This window comes from Aspergillus lentulus (genome assembly GCF_001445615.1).
Source record: "Aspergillus lentulus DNA, contig: Alt17, strain: IFM 54703, whole genome shotgun sequence".
NCBI classification, from domain to species: Eukaryota; Fungi; Ascomycota; class Eurotiomycetes; order Eurotiales; family Aspergillaceae; genus Aspergillus; species Aspergillus lentulus.
The window spans coordinates 921,273-944,262 of NW_028322112.1; the positions used below are offsets into that span (position 1 = coordinate 921,273).

The 22,990-nt window shown below is 50.3% G+C and overlaps 9 protein-coding genes across 9 annotated transcripts; 4 read left to right on the forward strand and 5 right to left on the reverse strand.

The window, feature by feature from the left end:
* Window positions 1-309: 309 nt before the first annotated feature.
* Window positions 310-2,898, reverse strand: ALT_9342 (pentatricopeptide repeat protein; the record flags this gene model as incomplete). The annotated part of the gene is made up of 1 exon (XM_033561963.1): window positions 310-2,898. One exon carries the CDS (start codon window positions 2,896-2,898, stop codon window positions 310-312), a length of 2,589 nt encoding a protein of 862 aa, XP_033417854.1.
* A 228-nt stretch (window positions 2,899-3,126) lies between these two features.
* ALT_9343 (uncharacterized protein) lies at window positions 3,127-5,606 on the forward strand (the record flags this gene model as incomplete). The annotated part of the gene is made up of 7 exons (XM_089600586.1): window positions 3,127-3,189; window positions 3,245-3,454; window positions 3,509-3,871; window positions 3,930-4,069; window positions 4,123-4,396; window positions 4,455-4,576; window positions 4,628-5,606. 7 exons carry the CDS (start codon window positions 3,127-3,129, stop codon window positions 5,604-5,606), a joined length of 2,151 nt encoding a protein of 716 aa, XP_089455083.1.
* Window positions 5,607-5,798: 192 nt separating this feature from the next.
* Window positions 5,799-7,015, reverse strand: ALT_9344 (uncharacterized protein; the record flags this gene model as incomplete). The annotated part of the gene is made up of 4 exons (XM_089600587.1): window positions 5,799-6,427; window positions 6,490-6,744; window positions 6,799-6,918; window positions 6,973-7,015. 4 exons carry the CDS (start codon window positions 7,013-7,015, stop codon window positions 5,799-5,801), a joined length of 1,047 nt encoding a protein of 348 aa, XP_089455084.1.
* A 206-nt stretch (window positions 7,016-7,221) lies between these two features.
* Window positions 7,222-10,029, forward strand: ALT_9345 (snoRNA-binding rRNA-processing protein NOP14; the record flags this gene model as incomplete). Its single annotated transcript, XM_033561960.2, has 2 exons — window positions 7,222-7,509; window positions 7,576-10,029. 2 exons carry the CDS (start codon window positions 7,222-7,224, stop codon window positions 10,027-10,029), a joined length of 2,742 nt encoding a protein of 913 aa, XP_033417851.1.
* Window positions 10,030-10,241: 212 nt separating this feature from the next.
* On the reverse strand, window positions 10,242-11,963 carry ALT_9346 (lipase 1; the record flags this gene model as incomplete). Its single annotated transcript, XM_089600588.1, has 2 exons — window positions 10,242-11,675; window positions 11,739-11,963. 2 exons carry the CDS (start codon window positions 11,961-11,963, stop codon window positions 10,242-10,244), a joined length of 1,659 nt encoding a protein of 552 aa, XP_089455085.1.
* A 928-nt stretch (window positions 11,964-12,891) lies between these two features.
* On the forward strand, window positions 12,892-14,071 carry ALT_9347 (putative G-patch domain protein; the record flags this gene model as incomplete). Its single annotated transcript, XM_033561958.2, has 2 exons — window positions 12,892-13,005; window positions 13,082-14,071. 2 exons carry the CDS (start codon window positions 12,892-12,894, stop codon window positions 14,069-14,071), a joined length of 1,104 nt encoding a protein of 367 aa, XP_033417849.2.
* A 317-nt stretch (window positions 14,072-14,388) lies between these two features.
* Window positions 14,389-15,201, reverse strand: ALT_9348 (uncharacterized protein; the record flags this gene model as incomplete). Its single annotated transcript, XM_033561957.2, has 1 exon — window positions 14,389-15,201. One exon carries the CDS (start codon window positions 15,199-15,201, stop codon window positions 14,389-14,391), a length of 813 nt encoding a protein of 270 aa, XP_033417848.1.
* Window positions 15,202-17,080: 1,879 nt separating this feature from the next.
* On the reverse strand, window positions 17,081-19,573 carry sip5 (Sip5p; the record flags this gene model as incomplete). Its single annotated transcript, XM_033561956.2, has 2 exons — window positions 17,081-19,132; window positions 19,187-19,573. The coding sequence occupies 2 exons, from the start codon at window positions 19,571-19,573 to the stop codon at window positions 17,081-17,083; spliced, it is 2,439 nt and encodes an 812-aa protein (XP_033417847.2).
* Window positions 19,574-20,951: 1,378 nt separating this feature from the next.
* ALT_9350 (uncharacterized protein) lies at window positions 20,952-22,559 on the forward strand (the record flags this gene model as incomplete). The annotated part of the gene is made up of 1 exon (XM_033561955.2): window positions 20,952-22,559. One exon carries the CDS (start codon window positions 20,952-20,954, stop codon window positions 22,557-22,559), a length of 1,608 nt encoding a protein of 535 aa, XP_033417846.2.
* Window positions 22,560-22,990: the final 431 nt, after the last annotated feature.

Genomic DNA, 22,990 nt, shown 5'->3' on the forward strand with positions numbered 1-22,990 from the left:
GGTCCAACTGCTCTCTCGCCATTCATGACTGTATTAGTAGCTACCTCTCTATGCATGGGACCCAGTGGAATTAGAACATTATGACAATCCTGCGTCCTTGAGACATTCTGAAATACTATCCCTGGATATTCGGTCAATGAAACTGTAGGAGAGACGAATGAGTATATATGGTCAAACTAATGTACAACAAAGCTAAGAAAATTTTCCGGATTGCACCCAAAACGCCATTCTATATGCCTGATGATCGTTCGCCGCCATAATAGTACAATTCCGATGACAAATGTTGGTAGCTCATGACCCTCACCAAGTCTAGAGAAGCAAACTATCGTCATCCAATGAAGACCCGAGATCAATGTCAGGGACGCCCATCTCGACAGCAACCTTCGCTATCTGATCCTCAATCTGGCCAGGTGCGGTAGCCGTCCGAGCTATGACGACGCGTAGCAGATCACTCATGATCTCCAGTTGGTACTGTTGCTTCTCCTGAGGCTCGAGCTGATCGGGATTTAGGCCTCGCGCTTGCAGACCCGCCGCTTTGCGCTCGCTCAGGATCTCGACGAGTCGGTTAACCTGGGCAATGTTCTCTTTGCTCCTTGGGGTGGTGGACAAACGCCGTAGACGACGCTTGGGCGTGTCCGCTGGAACACCGGCCATGCGCGCGACCTGCAGGATAATCAGACGCGCAGTCACCTCGTCGGGGGAATAACCAAAGGCTGCCCTGAGTGAATACAGCGCAATCAGAGTGCCGGGCAGATCCTTGGAGAGACAGAAGCAGCGAATGATCTGGTCGTAGAGCTCTTTAGAGAATTCCTCCTGCGCAGTCGACTTGCCGCGAGGAGTCAGCTGAGAATACCACTTCATCATCTCCGCAAACAAGCAGCGCGCGGATGGAAACCCTGCATCGAAGGCTGTCCGGCCTCGGTCATATTGAAGCTTGCCACAGTCCCATAGGCAGGCATATGTCTCCAGATCAGGTTTGATCGACACAGACATGGCTTTGAACTTGTCCCAAACGGACCGAATATCTTGTTTTCTGAGCTCAGCATATAGAAGGTGGTTCATGAAGTAACAATTCGGCCGGATTTGAGCATCACCAAGGCATTTGACTAGATACTTGACCATGTCATCATCGCCCCTTCGGGTATAATGGAGTAGAAGAATCGAAAAGGTCTCAATGTTTGCTGAAGGCACCTGTCTCTGCATGAACTTTGGAATGCGAGCGCCATCTGGCTCCTGACGTATTTGGAGCTGAGGAGATTTCTCAGGCGATGCGATCCGTGACCATACCAAGTCAATGCGCTGCTGGATCATGGCCCACCCCAATTGCTCAGCCTTGGCTCGCGCAATGGCATTCCCTTCGCGAAGCCATGCAGCAAGTATTCCATTCAAATGCTTAGAGTCTGGTCTGACACCCCGTTCGTACATCAGCTCAATCACCATCGCAGCGGAGTCGACCTCGCCCATTCCGATAAGCTTCTTCATCCAGCTTGCATAGAAAAATCGGTTCTGGAACCGCCGAGGTAAAACGGTTAGAGTCGAAAGCGATATCTTATTGACGTCCTGTTCACGAATGCTGGACATCTGCAGATTGCCTACTAGACCCAGAGCAGCCTTATAAAGAGCAGTAGAGTCGTTTGCGGGATCTTGAGCGGTCACCATCATGTCCTTGAAAACGGCTATGGCAAGGTTGAGTTTGCCCGCCTTGAGCAGTCCAATGCTAACGAAGTCATAGTCTTCCATCGTCATTTTGGACTCTAGCAATGCCTTGAGTTGCAAGTACAAAGCCCATGCCTTGACTTCGGCTTCTTTCCCCGGCTGTCTTCCCCAGGCTGTGATGACCGGAAGAAGGATGCGAGGCTCGCGCGATTTATCGTTGGCCAAGAACGCTAAGGCAATATCTTGAGCTCGCTGCGGGTCATCTGCAGCTGCGAAGAGTTGTACTCCAAGTTTCCAATATGCCTCAAGGTCTTCCTTATTCTGGGAAAGGGATGTCTGACACGCCTCCCACTGGTCAAGTGCCAAGTTTATTTTGCCACTTTCCTGAAGTGACTGTATATATAAAAGGGCACGGGGTGTAGGAAGAGATCTCCCGGCGGAAACTGTGTCTTCAGCCAGAGCTTGTAACCGAGTCGCGCGAGAAGCGCGCGTCAATTCCCCATTCGCCTGAGACTCCCACATCATGGTCAATGCCACTTCGGGAATTGATTGGAGGAAGTTGGGGATAACTTGTCGACAGCGACGATACCACTTCCACAGTTCTTGCTTAGCACGTTCATCAGAATGGTCATTTGCCAATCGTCTGAGGCACTCATTGAGCTTGTCGATGTAAGGATGAGTTTCTGCGTCGTTCAAGGTCACTTCGTAGGGCTGTCTCAGCGCCGGTGCTTCCATAGAGCCTTCCTCCTCCGCTTCCGACAGCCAATTTTCTTCCTCCATTGCCATGCCTTCAAACTCTTCCCTGAGCATATTGTCCAGCTCCTCATCGAAGACCTTATCGAGACCCAAGTCGTCATCAGCTTCACCTGTCTCCTCTGCATGTTTTTGAAGGGCCTCAAGCGCTATCTTCCTTTCATGTTCCGGCAACTCTCTCATGAAGGCGCTATTCGGACCATAAGGGCCTTCTCTCAGGTCTTCTAATTCCTTATCGAGCTGGGAAAGCTCACTCTCCACCTCTTCCTTCGCTGCGCGATCTTCAGCTTCCGGATCGATTTCCCTCCTGGTCTTACTCCCTCGCGTATCCTGCTCGTAGAAGCGAATCTTGTCATCTTTTCCGCCATAATGTAGAAGCTGTGGCGCTAGAACGGAGAAGGTTCGCAGTCGAGACAAGGGCGTAATCGACGGGCTTTTGTGGGCCACATATTGATACCACCGAGCTCCTCGAGCAGCTTGGCGGAGCATGAAGTATTGAGTTTAGATCATCGGACGAAACTGTCGAGATACTAAAGAGCAAGGACGTAAAGAAAGAAATTAGATAGATGAGGATCTTGAAGCTCCGCGGCGAAAGAGCCACTATTACCCGACTTGGCTTAGTGGCACACGCGAAGGTCCGCCGCGGCATTCGAGGTTCACCATTATTGTTTCTCAAGAGCTGTCTGGCCTACTTTTCCCAAGGAGGCTTCGCGCGCGATGGATCCAGACCATATAGAGACGGATGCGCTGGGTTCATTTAAAGATGGATCAAGTAGCCAGGTACGTGGAACATTGACCCTCAAGGCCGCACTGAACTAATGCTGTACACAACTAGGGTGTCTATATCTATAAACCTTCTAATCAAACCAAAAGTCATGGAGAAAGACCCTCGAAACGGCGAAAAGTACGATCGGAGAGGAAAGCCGAAGTAGATCATCTCTATCCCTTCGTGCCCTTATTGAACGGCGACGAGCCCGAACCCGCTGTCAAATTAAGATATGAAACCTACCAGCAGCTATGGTCCGAGCAGGAAGCAAAGATCCAAGTTAGTGCTATAGACAGTCCTGGCATGGCTTGACATCTTCTAACTTCGAGTCAGGAAATTTTGGTAGATATCGACTCCGATGTTTATGAAAGAGTCTCGACTTTTGTCAGATCGACCTCATTCGAGACGTACGGATATCGCACCCATGGCACCGATGAGTTACAGAATCTAATTGGAAATAGATATAAAGGGTGCATACCGGCGGCGTTAGTCACTGTTGGATCGAACGTTTCCTCTCTCGGTCGGCTACTTTCGCGTTTGAATGATCAATTGACCGCGACAGGAGAGGGTGGTGTAATTGTGCTGGAATCCGGGGATACACCCAACCTGAAGACGACGCTGAAAAACATCATACGTGCCGCGGTGACGAATACGGAAGGAAATGATGGGTACCAGAAGTTATTGACAGACAGAGAGGTTAGACTGCCGTCCTTTTATCCCAGCGTGACGAATTCGATGGCTTAGCGTGGTACAGGGACCAAGACTTCTAGCATATGATCTTGACTTGCTGAGCGACTATGTGGAAAGAAAGGGAGTCAAGAAGCTGGTGCTCGCATTTCGAGACAGCGAAGCTTTCGATCCCACCATCTTGACAGACCTATTGTTGCTACTAAAGTGAGCCCAGCGTCCTTGGCTTCGATTATCCAGAATCTGACATATTACTGCAGCTCATGGCTCGACAGAATACCTTTTACTCTATTATTTGGTATTTCAGCTTCTGTTGAGCTTTTCGAAGGGAGACTTCCACGATCGACTGTCGCCTTACTCCGAGGCAAATATTTTGAAATTCATGATGCAAGCAACTGTGTCGATCGCATATATGAGCGACTGCAGGCGGATCCGAGTGGCCGCTTCTGGCTGGGTCGCAACATCACTGCCGTTCTGTTCGAGAGATCGAACGATTACTTTCAGACGCCGGAGGCGTTCAGTCGAGTGATCAAGGTATCTTCCGGCACCTCCTACTCCTTTAAAGTTTCAATATCTCACAACAACTTGGCAGTATTCTTACATGACCCACTTTTTTGCGAACCCTTTGTCTGTACTTCTTGCAACCGACTTGCCTGGAGCCCTTCGAAACGGTCCTTTGTGCGAAGCAATCAAAAATCTTCCATCCTTTCGAGGGTGAGTGTCTTATTCCGCTGCGTTTACGTGCTTTCACTAAATGGAATGAAGCTACTGTGAGCACCTTCTTGAGGAGGGGTCATTCGACCAAGCGCGCAGGTTGCTGGAGGATGACGAATTTCTCTTCCAAGAAATGTTGCGGCATCTTAGATCCGGACAGCAGAAGATGCGTGATATCTTCCAGACTGTCAGGTGGATTCAATCATGTCGAAGAACCCTGAATCTCACCAAGAGAACGGATATTTCGGAACTTTCCATCCGTGCCCTGTCAGGAGAACTGCTGAACTCCTCCTCTGTGGAGGATATGATGAAGATCTTGAAGAGTCTGGATTCCACAAAACTGGGCGACATTCTTGCTAGTCTTCCGGATGGCTTGACGAAAGACCAGGAATTTCAACAAATCAGGAGAGGCTTAGATGCTATATTGCAAGATTATCAAGGTGCTGAACCCCTTCGAAGTGAGTATGACAGCCGACAGTCCATGGTGGCAACGACCGTTGTTCAACAGCGGGTCAAACTCAGTAAGGGGAAAAACAAGGTTTCCAAACACAGCGTCGACTACACGAGGATCATTGATCGCCTTTATCATTCATTAGAGGCATATCTTACAGAAACCCTGCTTAGGCCGCAGGACTTGTGCTTGCATGAGGTATTCTTCCTCGATATGAGGAACCCTCTGAAGGAGACATTCACACCGCGGCCCCGTTTCGCCATTGAACGGGCTTTGTCCAATCCATTTGATTATTTGATATCGACGTCAGAGTCTTCTGAAACGAAGCTCTCTACTAAACAGCCCGCCACAGCGATCTTGTATCAGCTATACCTCGAGTCTGGCTCTCTGGTTAACGTATACGATATTTGGCAGGCTTTCTATGCGGTCTTCGAAAGCGAACAAGGTGAAAGCTGTGATGAACGAATGATCATGACTATGTTCTACAGGGGTCTGTCCGAGCTCAAAGCTTTTGGCTTCGTCAAGAGCAGCCGGAAGAAGATTGACCATGTGACGAAGTCAGCCTGGATGGGGCTATGAACGCAGCACGCGAGGCTTGTCGCGAATATGCGAGTTTGTAATATATAGTGCTATCAACAATAAAGGGTATCATGAATGCATGAGGAAAGGAATGATCACACAAATATGCCGAAAGTCGTCAGGCAGGATATCACATAACCTCTCGAGAAGGATAGTCTTCGCCCTCGAATAAGAATATGCGAGCCTTCGCGGTCATTCTGCGATAGGTATTTGAAAGATATCGTCATTGTTCAAAGGATGAACTCCATCGCTCAACACCATGGCTTCCCTCCTGCGCCTCCTGACGGCTTGTTCTTCTGCGGTTCCCCCGCGAAGCCTCCTCCCTGAAAGGCGCCTCGACCCGGCTGTATCTTCGCCATCGATCATCCATACATCGCTATCTTCTTCATCATCATCATGGTCATTCTCCTCCATCATACTGCCCATTAGACCATACTTTCTTAATTGTTTTGTACCATCAGGGTGAGATGATAGCGTGCTGAATATTTCACTCATGATCGTGTCATCAGACCACCAAGTCTTCATGAGTATCACCACGTCCTGCCTCCGCGACGGGGTTGTCAAAGCACACGGGAATGGGTATTTAGAAAGCCAACGACTGACCACACCAGCTTCCAGTGCGGCAGGAATATTTTCTCGCAGAATCAAATTGAGAATGCTGAGTGCTTTTTTCTCGCCCAACGGTCTCGTTTTTGGCAGGATAGGCGAATCGGTGGTAGAGGTTTCTTCAACATGCTCCTTGAGGAAATTGCACAAACAATCGACGAGGGCAGTGTAGGTAGAGAGGTCTTTCAGGCGAGAACAGACAGCGGTTCGTGCAACTACAAATTGCCACTCAGTCAGTATGAGAGCAGTTTACAGTATATATCGATGGAAAACGTACGCGCTCTATTAGATAGCAGGAAGTATAGCGCAGTTAGCGCTCTACCTCTTCGCTCTTTATTTTTGCTTGCCAGGTCTTTTAGAAGCAAATCTCGCGTCGAGCCTTTTGTAGATCGCTCCGCAATGATGCGCAGTGCCCTAGACGGATCATTAGCCAATGTCAACGCTTCGTAATGGAGAGCAGAAGCAGCGTACGCAGCACGAAGGTCGTAACTTGTGCTATCGGACAGCTTTAAGAGTGTATCTAGCTTGAGAGCTGCGATGGAAGTCAGTCCCTGAAAAATGCCTCTTGTAGAATCGTTCAGCATACCATCCTCTGTGCCCTCACTGATTATCTTGTCTTCCTTTTCGACATGCTTGATTTCCGTCAAATCACTCACGCGGCGGAGATCCGCAGCAATTCCGCGGACGGCAAAGAAGAGAGACACGCCTGATAAGTTAGCATTCTAAACAAACATCGCGAAGCTGTATAAATAGAACATACCCAGACATAACCAGAGAAACCTATCACTCAAATGAGAAGCCATCTTGCTATGGCAATGCAGGTTCCCAAAGGACATCTGCGTGTGAGGAGAAAGCGGAGTAGTTCGATGATCTCAAAGCGGTGCGGCAGAATTTCCCCGACGAAAGCGGTGAGCCTACTTTTTTTGCGGGCAAATCGTTGAAAAATGCATCGTCCAAAAAATTTCGGAGGAGCAGCAGGACGCTTTTACTTCAACACCAACACATCACCATGCCGCCTTCGCAGTTGAAACAGTTGAAGGCGTCGCTTCGCGATAGTGGTGTTTTAGCGCCGCAGCAGTCCAAGAAGCAAAAGCGCCAGAATGCGAAGGCTGGCGTCAGCGCTCAGAATCGTGTGCAGCGGAATGCCGCTCTGCAAGCAATTCGAGATCGATTTAATCCGTTCGAGATCAAAGTGACGTCCCGGAACAAGTTCGATGTGACTACTAGAGATGGAGGCTCTAAGCCGGCCGCTGGTCTGTCAAGGCCCGGAGTGACGAAGTCACTTGGAGAAGAAAAGGTGGGTTGAATGTCGTTCAAAATGCAGATTGCCCGGCAACTAAGACTTTTTTTCCCTATATGACAGAGACGCCAAACGCTTCTTCGGGAAATGGAGAGGAAGAACAAGATTGGTGGTATCGTTGATCGCCGTTTCGGTGAAGACGATCCGACCATGACACCCGAGGAGAGAGCCGCCGCACGGTTTGCCAGAGAAAGTCAGAAGAAACTGCGCAAGGAGTCGATGTTCAATCTGGAAGATGACGATGAAGACGATTTTCAACTTACGCACAAAGGCCAGACGTTAACCCTCGGCGGTGACGTCCCTAAAGACGATTTTGAAGAGGATTTGGGTGGATTGGAGGAGGATCAATCCGACTCGGAAATGCCGCGGAAAAGGAAAAGAATGCTCGATGATGATGAAGAGCTAGAAGATTTTGTCTTTGATGATGAGGATGGAGAGGATCAGCCGGAAAGGAAAAAATCGAAACATGAAGTCATGAAGGAAGTCATCGCCAAGTCGAAGTTCTACAAGCTGGAACGGCAAAAGGCGAAAGAGGAAGACGACGATCTTCGCGAGGAGCTCGATAAAGGACTTCCCGATCTTTTTGACATGCTGCGCGGTGTGAAGCCGCCACCGAAACCGGAGCCTGCGAAGGACGACCTGGAGTCGATGAACCCAGAGCGTGCAGCTTTGCTGAAAGGGACCGCGGATAATGACCCTAATAGAGAATATGATCAGCGGTTGAAACAATTGACGTTCGACAAGCGTTCTCAGCCAACAGACCGTACCAAGACGGCTGAAGAGAAGGCCGAAGAGGAAGCGCAACGACTCAAGGCCCTTGAGGAAGAGCGTCTTAGAAGAATGCGTGGTGAACAGGAGAGCGACGAAGAGGAGGATGATGAAGGAGAAAGCGAAACGGGAGGCGAGGACTCTGACGATGAGTCCATTCCGGACGATGCGGAGGCATTTGGTCTGAAGCAGCCTTCTCCGACAAGTGAACGTCCCGATATGGGAGTCGAAGACGAGGACGACTTTATCATTGACGACGATCTTGTTGAGACGAGGTCCGATGTGAGTCTCTCATTCGACGAAAGCGACGGAGAAGAGGGATCGTCGGAAGAAGAATCGGAGGAGGAAGAACAAGAGGAAGAAGATGAGCTTATCAATGGGCTTACACTTCCTACCAGTAAATCTGGGGATTCCCCGGCAGCAGGCGATGGTGCCCAAAAGACAAGTGAAGGGCTGGCCTACACTTACCCATGTCCCGAAGATCATGAATCGCTCCTCGAAGTCATCAAGGATGTTCCCATGAATGACCTGCCTACTGTCATCCAGCGTATTCGAGCCCTGCACCACCCGCGTCTGCACGCCGACAACAAGACGAAATTAGGGCGCTTCGCTGCTGTCCTTGTCCGTCATGTTGCTTTTATGGCTGAGCAACCCGAACATCCTCCTTTCAACGTTCTCGAGGCCGTCCTACGTCACATTCACTCTCTGGCCAAGTCCCACCCGGAAATCGTATGCATGGCGTACAGAAGGTATCTCCGAGAGATTGCGACGGACCGTCCTCTCGGCCTGCGCGCTGGAGACCTGGTCATTTTAACAGGCATTGCAACCACCTTTCCAACTTCGGATCACTTCCACGCAATTGCTACGCCTGCCCATTTATGTCTTGCTCGGTATCTGGGTCAAGGATCTATCAATTCGCTAGAAGACTACGCCACTGGTGCCTACGCCGCCAGCCTCTGTCTCCAGTACCAGACCATTTCGAAGCGGTACATGCCCGAGTTCATCAACTACGTGCTCAATGCCCTCTGCAATCTCTGTCCGACAGGACCAACCAGCAGCCTTGGGTTCTTCCCAGCAAGGGGATCTCAAGAATCGCTGCGACTGACCCCCTCTAAACAGCTTAACCCTCGAAAGCTCCAATTCTGGGATATCGCCACCGCACAGTCCGATCAGAGGTCCCTGGACGAGCTTAAACTTTCTCTCATTCACACATTTATCACCCTTCTCAATTCCGCGTCCGACCTGTGGGCTGGCAAGTCGGCATTCTTCGAGATCTTCGAACCGGTGCAGCAAGTGCTCCGCCACGTGAACAAATCCACAAAGGGCAAGCTCTCGTCCACCGTCCAGGACAACCTGCAATCGACACTAGACAAACTTGACGCACATCTCTCCCGCGCGCGTGCGACCCGCCGGCCATTGCTGCTGCACAACCACCGCCCGCTGGCGATCAAGACCGCCATCCCCAAATTCGAGGAGACCTTCAACCCGGACAAACACTACGACCCCAACCGCGAGCGGGCGGAGCTCAACCGTCTCAAGGCGGAGTTCAAGCGCGAGCGCAAGGGTGCCATGCGCGAGCTGCGCAAGGATGCCAACTTCGTTGCCCGCGAGAAGTTGCGCGAGAAGAAGGAGCGCGATGCCGAGTACGAGAAGAAGTACAAGCGCCTCGTGGCGGAGATCCAGAACGAGGAGGGCCGAGAGGCGAATGCGTACGAGCGGGAGAAGAGGAAGCGTCAGGGGAAGTGGTAGGATCTTCCACTCCTCTCATGACATCTCTGATACTCAGGCCGTCTGTGGTTACGGGATTCTTGGTTTCTCTGGCATCATTATTGTCCAAGGCGTACCAGGCTTCAAGGCTTTATTTGTATATACACTTGTCAAACGACACAAAAAGAAATTCTTCCTTTTTCCCCACTGTCCTACCGTAAAACTGAGGTACGGAATTAGTCCACTCATTAGGTCTACTGGCCCAGCGCCGTCCCAATGCTGATCAGATATCCACACCTCTGCCTCTGATCGATCGGGACACTTTCCATTTTCGTTTCGTTCGTCTTGATGAAAATACGGCTGTACCCTCCCCCGTCACCCCAAGTCTTCCATTCGGGACTGCCGGGATAGCGATGAGTATTCGGGTTGAATGTCTTAATGAAGCTTGTCCAGTAACCCTGCATGACCGGGACTATTGGAGCGTTTGTGGTAGTGTAAGAGGGAGGGGCACCCCCGTTCGTGTACTCGGGCCCCCAAATGGCGTTGACCTCGACTGTATGGGACACACCAGTACCTGAAGCTTGAGCGGCTTCATCTTCCACGGCGTAGTGATAGTTCCAATTCTTGACCCCGGCAGCTTCGTAGACGGTCGACATGTCGATGCCAGGACAGATGTAGCGCATCTCTCCGTAAGCGTTGCTTGCAGGTCTCCACCAAATACTAGCACCAGGGAAAGACTGAGTCTGGTTTTCCTGCAGATACAACTCATTAATCTTGGCTAGGTTATGAAGCTCGATTTTTGGAAATTGGTTTTGAAGGAACTTGTCGGCTTCGGCGGCGCTGGCGACATCTTTCGGGACGAAGATGGTACCTTCGTTCGTGTCGTCGCCGAAGATGACTGGCACTTTGATGAACTTGCCTTGATGGAAAAGACGATACGTATAGTCGGGCACGAGGTCTGCGTCAACAGTCGGCCCGTACATGTACAGCGGCGCCTCTTGCGCTCCAGGGAACGGCGTGTTGAAATTCTGACGCTGAAGGCTTGCTGTATCAAGATTGCGTAGACACGCGAGTGTGTCGTTTTCGCTCGCACAGCCGGTGCGGATGACCAGGTTGTTGTAAGCAAACTGGCTCTCAGCCGATGTAAGCATGGTGGCAAAGCTTTGTGACTCTGCAGCTGCAGCGTGGAATAGACCGTCGTTTCTTCCCCCATAGGCCGAGAGCAACAGGGTGATGGAAGCAGCCCCTGCGCTATCACCGCCGAGGACAACATGATTGGGGTCGCCGCCAAACTTTGACGAAGAGTTAACACCGAAGCTGAGAAACAGATAGGGTAGAAGACGCCTCACTTTGCTGATATGTTTCTGGACCCATTTGAGAGCCTTGATCTGATCTTTGAGGCCGTTGTTCAAACTTCCGCCATTCTGGACCTCCCTGGCAGCCAAGAACCCATAAGGTCCAACTCGGTAGTTGAAGGTAACCACGATGATTTCCAAGCCAGAAGCTTCGATCAACCCAGTTCCATTGTAATTGGCATTCGAATTGGAGTTGAACCCACCACCTTGTATCCAGAAGAACACAGGGAGATTGGACGCATTCCTTGGGGCATACACATCGATGAATAGGCAATCTTCGGATTTACTAGAGCCCACAGGATATTCCCCAGTTGGGATACAGATAGGACCGTGCTAAGCCCAGATCGCTCGTCAGCATGGGAAGCTTACGACATTAGGTTTTGACTGAATGTCTACCTTATTTGCTTCTTGAACCCCCTTTATTGGCAGCGGATCCTGTGGGCCAGCAAATCGCAACTGTCCGACAGGAGGGGCAGCATAACGCATGCCCAGCCACTGTACAATGCCGTTGGAGAGCTCATGGCCTTGATATTGTGTGTACCCAAGATCTACAACAGCCTTCCGGGCAGATGCAGCAGGAAGTAGTAGCAGAACAAAGGCGTAAAGATTGTTCAGGTGCATTTTCTGGCGGCACGCCCGATCGCATGAAATGGACAGTAGACAATGGCTCGAAAGGATACTCAAAGAGTAGGCGATCAAACACTATTTAAGTGATACCCTATACCGAGGACAACTGTCGCAGGCCCAAGACTCTGGCCTCGGGTTCTGGGGTCTTCTCCGGAACAAGTCCAACAGACGATCCGGAAACAACATCTTTCCAAGTGATGTCAGCGATTGTTGGGGAGTAATCTTAAGTTGGTAAGCTAAGCCCCATGATAGCCATTATCGGCGTTATAGCCGAAGTACAAACACGGCAGGCTAGGAAGAGAAGCGGATCAGCATGTTAACCTATCATCGCTTCGGATATTCCGTCCTGGAGAGCTTAGAAGAAGTCCCGGCGAGCAAAACTGGATTCCGTTTTCCAATGGTTGGAACTTGCTTGGCTGTTTATCTGATGCTAATGCCATGTCAGCACTGAGTGCTGGAGGAAGTGAGATATGCAATTGTTGATACCGCGAGGCTGTCTCTCCTGTGCTGACGTCATAACAATCATCTGATTTGATTTTTTCATCCAAAGAAGGGATTGGGAGGACAATGAAGGATTTCTGCAAGCCCTCATCAACTCTTCTCAAGTGTGGGGGAAGTGACTCAAAGTGTGTCCTGCAGAAGTGCGAGAGGGGATGGAATAGTAATGAAGTTTAGCACGCGGGAAACTGTGGAGAGAGACAAAAAGTGCTTCATTTCGGTCGGCATTTTCTTCCCCGCAGTCACAATCAGGGAACCCCAGTCTCAGCAATTGGCAAATTAATTTCACACCATCTTTTGCAACTATTTCCTTGGCATACAAATCCCCATCTAGCCTTCGATCCCATCCGGTTATCACTTAAATCCCGGCTGCTCATCGGCTCTACTTCTGGTCTCCGACAGTCGGCAGGGCGCAATCATCACCATGCCCCCCGCGAACGGAGGAGAGGAAGAGGAGGATGACTACATGTCAATGGTGATCGAGGAGCCACAGCAGAAGGAAACATTTGCCCAGAAAAAGCTACGCAAGCAGCGAGAGGTCCGTTTCTTCGGGTTTCCCACTTGATAACATCTAGCAGCGCTCGGCCCCAAAGCTAACTTTCCACGCGTCCTAGGCAGAAGCTCGCGCCAAAGTCCCCTCGAAAGCCGAACTTGCCGCCCAAGAAGCCGCCCGTCGAGATGCCGCCCTGTCCAAAAGCACGCTGGACCCCTCCAACAAGGGGTTCCAGATGATGGCCAAACTCGGGTTCAAACCCGGTCAGACTCTAGGAAAGCCGCAGACACCACCCGGAGATAGTCAGCCCTCGCATGAGGATAAAGAGGAACGGCTACGATCAGAGCCACTGAATCTCGTGTTCAAAGAGGGCCGCGGAGGCATTGGGTTGGACAGCGAGAAGAAGCGCAAATTCCGGGAGGAGGCGGAAGAAGCTTTGAAGAAAGTTAAGCAAGAAGAAGGAGATTACAGAGACCGCGTTCGGCAGGAGCGCGAGACGCGACGGACAGAAGCGCAAGTGCACGCCGCGCAGAAGGTAGCGGAGCGATTGGATGCTGAGGCTGAGGCTGAGACTGCGGATGGGGTTGTGGAAACCGCAGAGACGGGCCAGACGGAGGAGGAGGATAAATCCCCGGATAGGGAGCAGTCTCCCGATGAGGGTCCAGTGGAAGATCCGACCGGTGAATCGCGCGCCGCACGCGCCAAAGTGAGAGTCAAGCCCACGTCCAAGATCAATGTCTTGTACAGAGGCTTGGTGCGCGAGCGTGAGGAGAAGGAGCAAGCTCTACAAATGCGCCATGCTCTTCAGACTTCGCTCCCATCGTCATTCTTCCCCCACCCCCAGTTACCGGGGTATGACGATCCTACGCTGGAGCCAGACGACAAAGAAGCACTTGGCTCCGGGAAAGATACGTCTACTATACTGGAACAAGAATTGGAGGAGGAAGACCCAGAACTTGATGAGTTCAACGCGCTGGATCCGAGTGAACGGCTGGCCCGGTTAGTCGTATATCTGCGCGAACGACATCGATACTGCTTTTGGTGCAAGTATCGCTACGAAACTGATGAGATGGAGGGGTGTCCTGGTCTCACTGAAGAAGATCATGATTGACATGCGTTCATATATTGGTGACTCTCCAGAGACGCCCGAATGCGGATTCTCAGAGATCTAAGCAACTTAGACAACTGTACAGCATACCCTTGAGAAATATCATAGCGAAGAACAGAAACCATCATCCACTCTAGCTCGGGACCAAAAAGGTATATAAACAGACTCAAAACTCCCGTCATAACGCATCCAGAGTACAGCATCGCATTAGGCAGGTCATTGACCAAAAGATGCATTGAAAAAATATATATATAATTCCGAAATCGTCGATCATACCGATGTCGACGATAGGATCACGATTCATCAACCAACACGTCGCATTAAGAATTTGCAGGCATCGTCTCCATCAATCGAGCCAGCGAGCGATTCGGCACCTTCTGCAAGCTCTGATAGCAGTCCGCGCAGATGCGCAAGCAACAGAAGACACACCTGTAGCGCATCTCCCGGTCGAATTTCTGGCAGGCCATGCACGGCAGCGAATACCAGACGTTATTGGCCGGCATCATGCTCCGATGCTCCTGGAAACAAGCATAATGCAGTCGGTTCAGTGGCACCGTGACCGGTTCGATCTCGGGAGGGGTGAAAGGCCCATTATTCTCGTCACTCGACACAGAGTCGAGGCGTCCACTGGCACCGTCCAGTTCCGGTTCGTGCTCGGGCTCGGGCTCGGGATCCGGGATGAAGTCCTCTAATGGGTCACCTGCATCTGGTGGTACTGAGTTTTCGCTGGAAGGGGTTTGTTGATTTGGGATATGGACTGGTTGTTCATCGCGGACTCTGGCAGGAGGCCCGTAGTTGTGGTTCCGCGCAGCTGAGGGTTCGTTTCTGAATGCTGGGTGGATATCCTCCCGCCCTAGGGGTGCCGATGTGGAAGGAAAAGCCGGCAGTGGATTCGGGGGCAGTTCCTTGTCATTCTGTGGCCGTGCAGGTCGAATGGGGGCAGAGTCGGTTCGGACGGGGTACTGAGGAGGAGCGACGGGAACTGGAGGCGTAGGAGCAGCAGCCGAAGGAGCAGTAGAAACAGGAGCGGGAGCTGGAGCTGGCTCGTGGTCGATGGGTTTCTTAGATTTGAAGGCGGAAAGCGACGGAACTCGCAGTCCACGAGGCCGATTCTCCTTCTGCAGAATGGCCATGGCTTATGAGATTGACGCTTTGCTTTCACCCAGAAATATTAGAATCAATATATTTTCGATACTGGAGACTGTGGATGATTTGAAGCAATTGAGCAGAAAATTTTTTTTTCTATCAATGCAACCAGACCGGTTCTGGAGGAAACAGACACTTCAGCAGTGCAGAGGCTGTGGAGAGGTTAGTTTTCTCTTAAGATACCAGAAAGAAGCAAAAAGGCGCCAATAAACAAGAGAACGAAGTATCATTCGTGATCATCTGAGTTGGACTACGTAGGTTCCTGGTATTTTGCAGTCATTCTTATGGTCCAACCAAGCAGGATTCCGCCGTGGGAAATCCGGGTATCTCGTCAGAGAACCATGGACTGGACGTATCCACTCTTAGGGTCTTTAGTTAGTGGTAGGGAACAGTCCTATAAACAGGGCCAGTTGTGACACGCCGGACGGAGATTAGGATGAGCTGAAAGTGCTCCAATTCTGAGAGTCCATTGGTGTGCTCAGCCGGCCGTTTTCGTTATCTATTGATTAGTTTCGGAGTGGAAGAGACGGAAACAAAGAACACTCGGCCGCTTTCAGAGCAAATGAAGATCCAAGGTAGTCGTTTCTTTTAGGTACAGACATCAAAGGTGATAGATCATATCTTTTTGATCCTCCCTACACAGTGACGGCCTGCTTCTCTGGCAGGATTCAATAGGTAGGCTGACTAGTTCATGATTATGCAGCGCTAAGGAGGAATCCTTCAAGGCAACCGAAAAAATCAGGCAGACCAGAAGGTCGGCTTTACAAGATGATAAACTACCTAAATCCTGCGTATGATTAAGAATGAGACAAGTCCCTCTCCAAATATTTGATGTGCTCCGCGCAATGAGACTAACAATGACCCCCATCAGGTTGTAGATAAACAGACGTAAAACTGTCAAACGTCCTGTTTTACGTCCAAGGGGAGCTGTGGGGACTGTGGATCTCACTGGGGATAATAATAACCGGGCACTAACAGTACCAGGAGGAATGCAGGTACCCTTCCATGTATCCTTCTAATCTACATCATTGCCAGTGATTATAATGTCAGACGGTGGTCTAACAATCTACAAGAACAAGAATGCTGCTGAAGTCACCACTTGAGTCTTTCTTTAATTATACAGAGCATACAATATATACACCCTCTAATGCCTACATTAACAGCATTGAGTGAAACGCCATCTGAAACAATCGATCCGTGAAACGATCAAGCCTCCTGATCTACCGAAATTAATTACGACTCACTAGCTAGTACTTACGAAGTTATGATACGCTTGTTGGCAAATGTTTCTATGATTGATCTGAGAGACTGAGCCTCATTCTGACTCGGGGCTATGGCAAACAGTTCCCGGCCTAATAGAGAACTGTTCTCCGCCCTCCGTATGGAAGATCTGTCAAATTACCAACTCTGATAGAATCCTTAACGATCGTGCTTCCATGGTCTATCCAAAGACAGTAGAAATATCTCATTTTGCCCTGTCGAAAGGAAGGGCTCGTCCCAAACCACATTGAAGCTCATTTAGCTCTCGGGACCCGTCAAAAACAAAGACAACCACGGCCATAAAAACTAGATGCAGTCTCGCTGCCCATCTGCGCTAGTACAGGAACACAATCACATAAAAGGGAAAAAAACAGATCTACTGCACTGTATATGTATATAAAAGAGGTCAGCCCGCCGAGAGAATATAATGAAATACGGAGAGAGGGATGAGGTAAAGAAGACAAAAAGTCAAGGAGTAGGTTGGCGATTGTCTCCAACCATAAGTGCTTCTGGCACTGCTCGCAACTAGCCGGGTCTCTCATCGTCATATATGAGACAACGCCGTGGAGGCTGGAATGCCCTCGGATGAACCTTTCTAGCACTTCCTCAAGTTGTTGCCTCGGCATTTCGCGTGGCGCTGGTAATCTCCACCGACCGAGTCTCGAGTTCCTTGGGCATCAAGCAGTCCCGGTCCTCTGCGACGGTTCCCACAGCTATCGGGTCAGCAGGCGCAGTGGAGTGGCCAGGCATCTCATCGGCCACAGGCGCAGCGCTGGAAGCAGACCCCTCGGCGCTCGGTTTTGATGAAGTATCTTCCACATGCTCTGCAGTTTCATCGCCTTTGTCTTCATCTCCGATAACAGCAGCTAAGCTGCGGAAGTTGAACAGCGGCTCGGTGGACGAAGCATTGCCATCGTAAGGCCCACTGTGATCTTCTCCCGTTGACTCAACAAGTGATGAGAATGATGAGGATGCACTGGATACCTGACGCAGATGCGATGGTTTTGGCGGCTCGCGCGGCGAGGGCTGAGCCATCGAAGACTGCGCGCTTGATCCATGTTCCACCACGTTTGGGTGCGGGTTGATGGTCATAGAATCAGAGGCGATTTCGGTACTTGACTGCGAGGAAGCAGCGGTAGCAGATGGCGATGCGCGATCCACTTCCTTACCCTTGCCTGGAGATGCATCCTCGCCAGTTATCGAGGAGGAGCTGCTCGTGACCCTTCCAAGTCGGGCATCGGAAGGAACGTCCAACGCGGAGCTGCTAGCATTGTTGCTGTAGAACCCATGCTTGCGCGCAGCCTTCTCTGCCTTTTTGCTTTCCTTCTCGCGCCGCTTTGCTTCTTTCCTGGCCTCTTTCTCGGCCTTTTTGCGCCTCTCTTCCTCGCTAGCCAAGCTCAGTCTGATCGCTTCCATCATCATCATCTCTTCGAGATCATCAATACGGTTCCGTCTCGAGCTGTTACGAGGCGGTGCTAGATTCCCTGCGCCTTCTTCTGCGGAGTCTGTTTCATGTCCCGGTGCACGTCTGTCGGTCAGAAAGGCAAGCGCCTGTAGAGCTGGGGAGCCTGAGCGGCTCGAGGCGCTCGGAGTCTCCGATTGACCAGTTCTCCGCATTACGCCTCTTCGTCCAAGACCGAAATTTCTGCTTTCATTCCCCGATGCGTTAGAATTCATTAAATATGCAGCGGTATGCAGAGCCGTGGCCGCGGCGGATCTTCGCGCAGCATGAGCCCGGGCATTCGCTAGTTTTTGAGCCCAATCAGGACGAACTCTGTCTGTCGTGATGACCGTTGGGTCATTGGCAGACAGCGAGGTAGCGCGCCGACGACCCGTCCCTGGAGGCGCATTGGCCGAAGCTAAAGACGACGTCGAGGACACTGGAGAAGCAAAGTTGGGGCGAAGTGTAGGATCTGTTGCGTAAACGAGCCCTCTGCGGAACGGTGGAGGACTGTATGTGACTCCGAATTCGGGTTGTACACAAAATGGACATGCAGCAGGCTCAGATACTAGTTGGCAGTCTTGATTGTCCTGACGATCGCCCTCCGTGGTGGTGGCATTGGGTTCCGCTTCTCCGTGTTCAGGCGGATGTGGATCGGGCCGCTTAATTTGAACGAAGCATTCCGAACAGATAGGCTGGTCGCAACATCTCGTGCGGTTAAGGTAAGGGGGATAGTATAAGAAGCATATCGGACATTCGGTTGCATCTTTATAAAGATATGCTTCTATTGGCTGCCCATTGACAAATGGGTCTTTAGGTAGATGTATCTCCTTAGGCGTCGAATCGATCTGAGAACCAAGCTTGGATGTGGTGAGTGAAGCCAAGGTTTTCGCCCGGCTTCGAAACAACGGTGAGGTCGACGTACCGGAAGCTATGGGAGAGACGGGCGTTGGCAGAGAATGCGCCGGGGGTGATGATTGCGAGGCTTCCGACCCGTAGGATTGCGACCTTGACGTAATTGGCACCATCAAGTGTTGAATGCTGGACTCCTTCCCATCTTCAGTCAATTTCGGCGGGTTCTTATATTCCAGCTCCGGAGGAATCTCGTCTGGTGGCGGTATTGGCAGGCCACGTGCTGCTGCCATCAGTTGATGCTCAGTCCACGACTCCGAGAAATCATTCAGTCCTCTCCAAAACGGCGCGAGTCTCCGCTCAATCTGAGCCACAAGATCAGTTTATGTCAGGAATGGGCTGTAGGGGGTTGTAGTTACCATCAGTTGCCGAGTTACTGCTTTATTGAAATCCTCAGTGCCCACGTATACGCCCTGCGTAACCAGATAACCGCCATCGACATGCTCTTCCCTCATGCTACGCTCTCGTTCTTTGACCCGAGCTGCCCGCTCCTTTTCTAGCCGACGAGCTTCTCGCTCCTGCTTTGTCTCTCTCCGATGCTCAAGAGTGGCCACATCTCTCTCGGAACTCCCACCGATTCCAAGGATAGATAGGTCTGGTCTACTACCTCGAGACCTGGAACTTTCCGCATGATGCCGGTCGCTGTACGGCGATCTCCCGTGACTGCTAGAGGAACCCCATTGATGACTTCGGCGATTGGAAGAACTGAGAGGAGGACGGGATTCTTTAGTTTGCGAATTACCCATCCTTGCCCTTAACGAGAGGGTGGGTTGTAATACAGAACGAGCTTGTCAGGATGGTTCGGGATGAACTGCGGCCAACTCGTACTTGAAAGGCTGTTTGACTTCGACGACGCCACGCCAGTTATAGGCGTATAGGAAATTTATCAGATGTATCGATGAGTAGTCCTAGCAAGATGAAGCACGGAAGAAGGGAGGTTTCAGTTCTTAGAGCGGGGATGTAAATGATGTGGTGATAATGAACCCGATGTGGCCATGTGAGCGACAGATGTGGCTACTCAGTGCGGCGATGAGATCAGAATGCGGGCTTTGAGTTAGCCGCGGGAATATGGAATACGCCGGATCAGGGAGAGAAATCGGAGATCTGGTATTAAACTTGGAAACCGAGAAAAGTATCGAAAACAAAAATAAGAGAGATACTCGATGGAACTGATAGCGTGAGCTTTCAAAGAGCAGGAGGGAACTGAGAAACAGACAAGATTCGGAGAGGGCGGATTGGGCTCCCAAGATAGTCGAAGTTACTAAAGGTGAGATCGATGACTTTTTGAGTTCAATAATGGCAAGGTAATAGCCCATACATACATGAATACCTTACCAACAATACTAGCGCAATAGGCGCATTCGGCCTGTAAATTTGGTAATATGACAGGTAAGGTAACATGCAGTCATCGATCATTTCCATTCCATCAAAAGAGGCTGTGGCTACTCCGTACACCGGCTAGACCCTTGTAAACGCCCTTTTTCCGTAGATCGGTGACAGTGGGGTTGCGATCAAATAATGTGGACTCATGTACTCCGTAGTCCGTACCTCTATACGGAAGTACTCCGTGCTGCCCATAATAGCACTTTTGGACACGGAGCAGGAAGCAAGGTACAAAGGTTTAATACTGCAGTTCAGTCTGTTGAGGACTTGAGGCTAGCGAAGTATGTACAGTATGCACTAGTCTCTCCAATTCTCTGTCTTGCTCTACGATAATGATGATAACACCTCTTCGGATCCGATGCCATGCATTCTCGTGTACCCCTCGGTACTGAGTATGGAATTACCTCTTCAAGTACTACCGCGCATCTACCTGGCCTTGGCAGGACATGTCATATGTGGCTAGTGAGCGGGCTTGCCGCGCCACACCTGCGCCTGGATCTGGCGGTCGAAAATCCCAATGCCAAGAACAATAATTTTTTGTCTGCTCAGCTACTTTGCGGCTTGCATTTGCATTCAATCTTTTAGGAGAGCCAGTTCAATGTTAGTGATTTTGTCTCTATCGTGTTGATTCCAGGGACCCTCGCTTGCATAATCCAATCAGATGCAGCTCTCTTAAATTCCCAGTATCTCTTCCAACTCATCAGTCACTACAAAAATATACAGGATCTCTCGATACAGCAAATGACTACCACAGCATCAGAGACCACGCGCCTACACATCACTCCTTTCACTCCGGATCTCTTGCCCTCTGTACTGCCATCTTCGGTCCGAGCATCCGCAAAAGATATCTCTTTTCATAGCATTCCAACGTTTCCCGAGAACAATTACGGCTACGTGACGCTGCCGACAATGGAAGCGGATAAGATCAAAAAGAAGCTGAATGGTTCAATTCTGAAAGGAAGAAAGTTTAGAGTCGAGACTGCACGGTCGCCGAAACGACAAGAAGTGGATGTTGAAGCCGACACTGTTACGTCGACCTCAAAGACTACGTCCGACAAAGTATCCAAAAAGCGCAAGGCCCATGACAACGTTCTCGATGGATACGAGCTTCCGTCCGGCCGTCAAGTGAAAAGAGGGTGGACAGAGTCGGCCAATGCCAAGAAAGAGAGACGTAAGGACGAAAAGATGAAGAAGGGAAAGGATGACAAAAAGGCGAAGACCCAAGCAAAATCGAAGTATACTGAGAAGTCAGAATGCCTCTTCCGAACCAAGATACCCAAGAACCGATCTGCGTCTCCCGATGAGAAGCAGGAAAAGCAGGCCAAGAAGAAAAAAAAATCTCCACAGGAATCCGTTGTCCATGAGTTCGCCACAACCATCACCCATCCGAGCTTCTTACGGTCGGAAGGAGATGGAGCAGCACCTACATCTGCGTTTGAGGAAGGCAAAGGTTGGATAGATTATGCAGGAAACCTCAAAGAGACGGTTGGTGACCGTTTGAGAAAAGACCAATATCGCCCGGGGCAAGTCGCTGGGGCTAAGGAGAAGCGAAAGTCGGCGAAAGCTCATCCGACGACGCAGGAAACGCATCTTGAGAAAACAAAGGATGACGGAATTGACTCGGCAGATGAGTCAGAGGATTGGACATCTTCTAGCGGGACGACATCATCTGATGACAGCAGCACAGACTCAGAAAGCGAAGACAGCATGTCGTCTGCATCTTCTGAATCAAGCGCGTCTTTCAACCAAGACGAACAGCAACAATCACATACGTTGCCGGGGAAGGAAAAGGTGCCGTCGCCTCCGAAGACTGACGAGCCTGAGCTAGTACCTGGTAATGCTACGCCCTCTGCGCAAACGACTCATGGAACAGATTCCAAAGATGTGCACCCCTTAGAAGCCCTTTTCAAGCGGCCTGCTGTCGAATCTTCAGATAGCAAACCCGCGCCAGAAACAAACACCCAATTCAGCTTCTTCGGACAGGATGACATCGAATCTGAAGAAGAGGAAGAGCAGAACAAGGAGCCGCAGACACCCTTCACAAAAAGGGATCTACTAATTCGGGGATTACGAAGTGCTGCTCCAACACCAGACACAGCCTTGATCAACCGAAACTTCGATTGGAACAACGATGATTCTGATGCCATGGAAGTGACTGAGGAATACGCAGACACTCCTATTGCTAGGTCTGAAACTAAGGCAGGGTTGAAAGAGGATTCCGAATTTACCAAATGGTTTTGGGAGAATCGTGGAGATAATAACCGTGCCTGGAAGAAGCGCCGGCGCGATGCTGCCAAGGAACAAAGACAACGGGAGAACCGCAGAAAGGGAATGAAGGGAAAATCCTGATCAGATAGTTCAAGGTTCTGTCGATGTCAGATCATATATTGTTGTGTATAGAATATTAGGGACCTCTACCCCTTCTGAGATTGCTGGAAATCTTAGCCTATCACATCAGATCATCCAATACTGGGTTGAAAAAGCTATAGATCCAGGCTACAATCCAGCTATTGATCCACATATTCACCTAGAATATATAGAATATGGCAAGCGTTCTAGCTGCCCAAAGGTGATCACGAAAGCTATTAAAGAAGGTATTCTTAATTCTCTTCACAAAGATCACAAAATGGGCGTCAGAAATCATCTGAAATTCTGACATATAGGCTAGTATCTCTTATTCTTCTATTTTACATATTCTGAAGCAGCAAGGCTTAAAAGCTGTTTAACAAATAACTAAACCAGGCCTTACTGATGACAGTGTCGTTGATATCCATCAACAT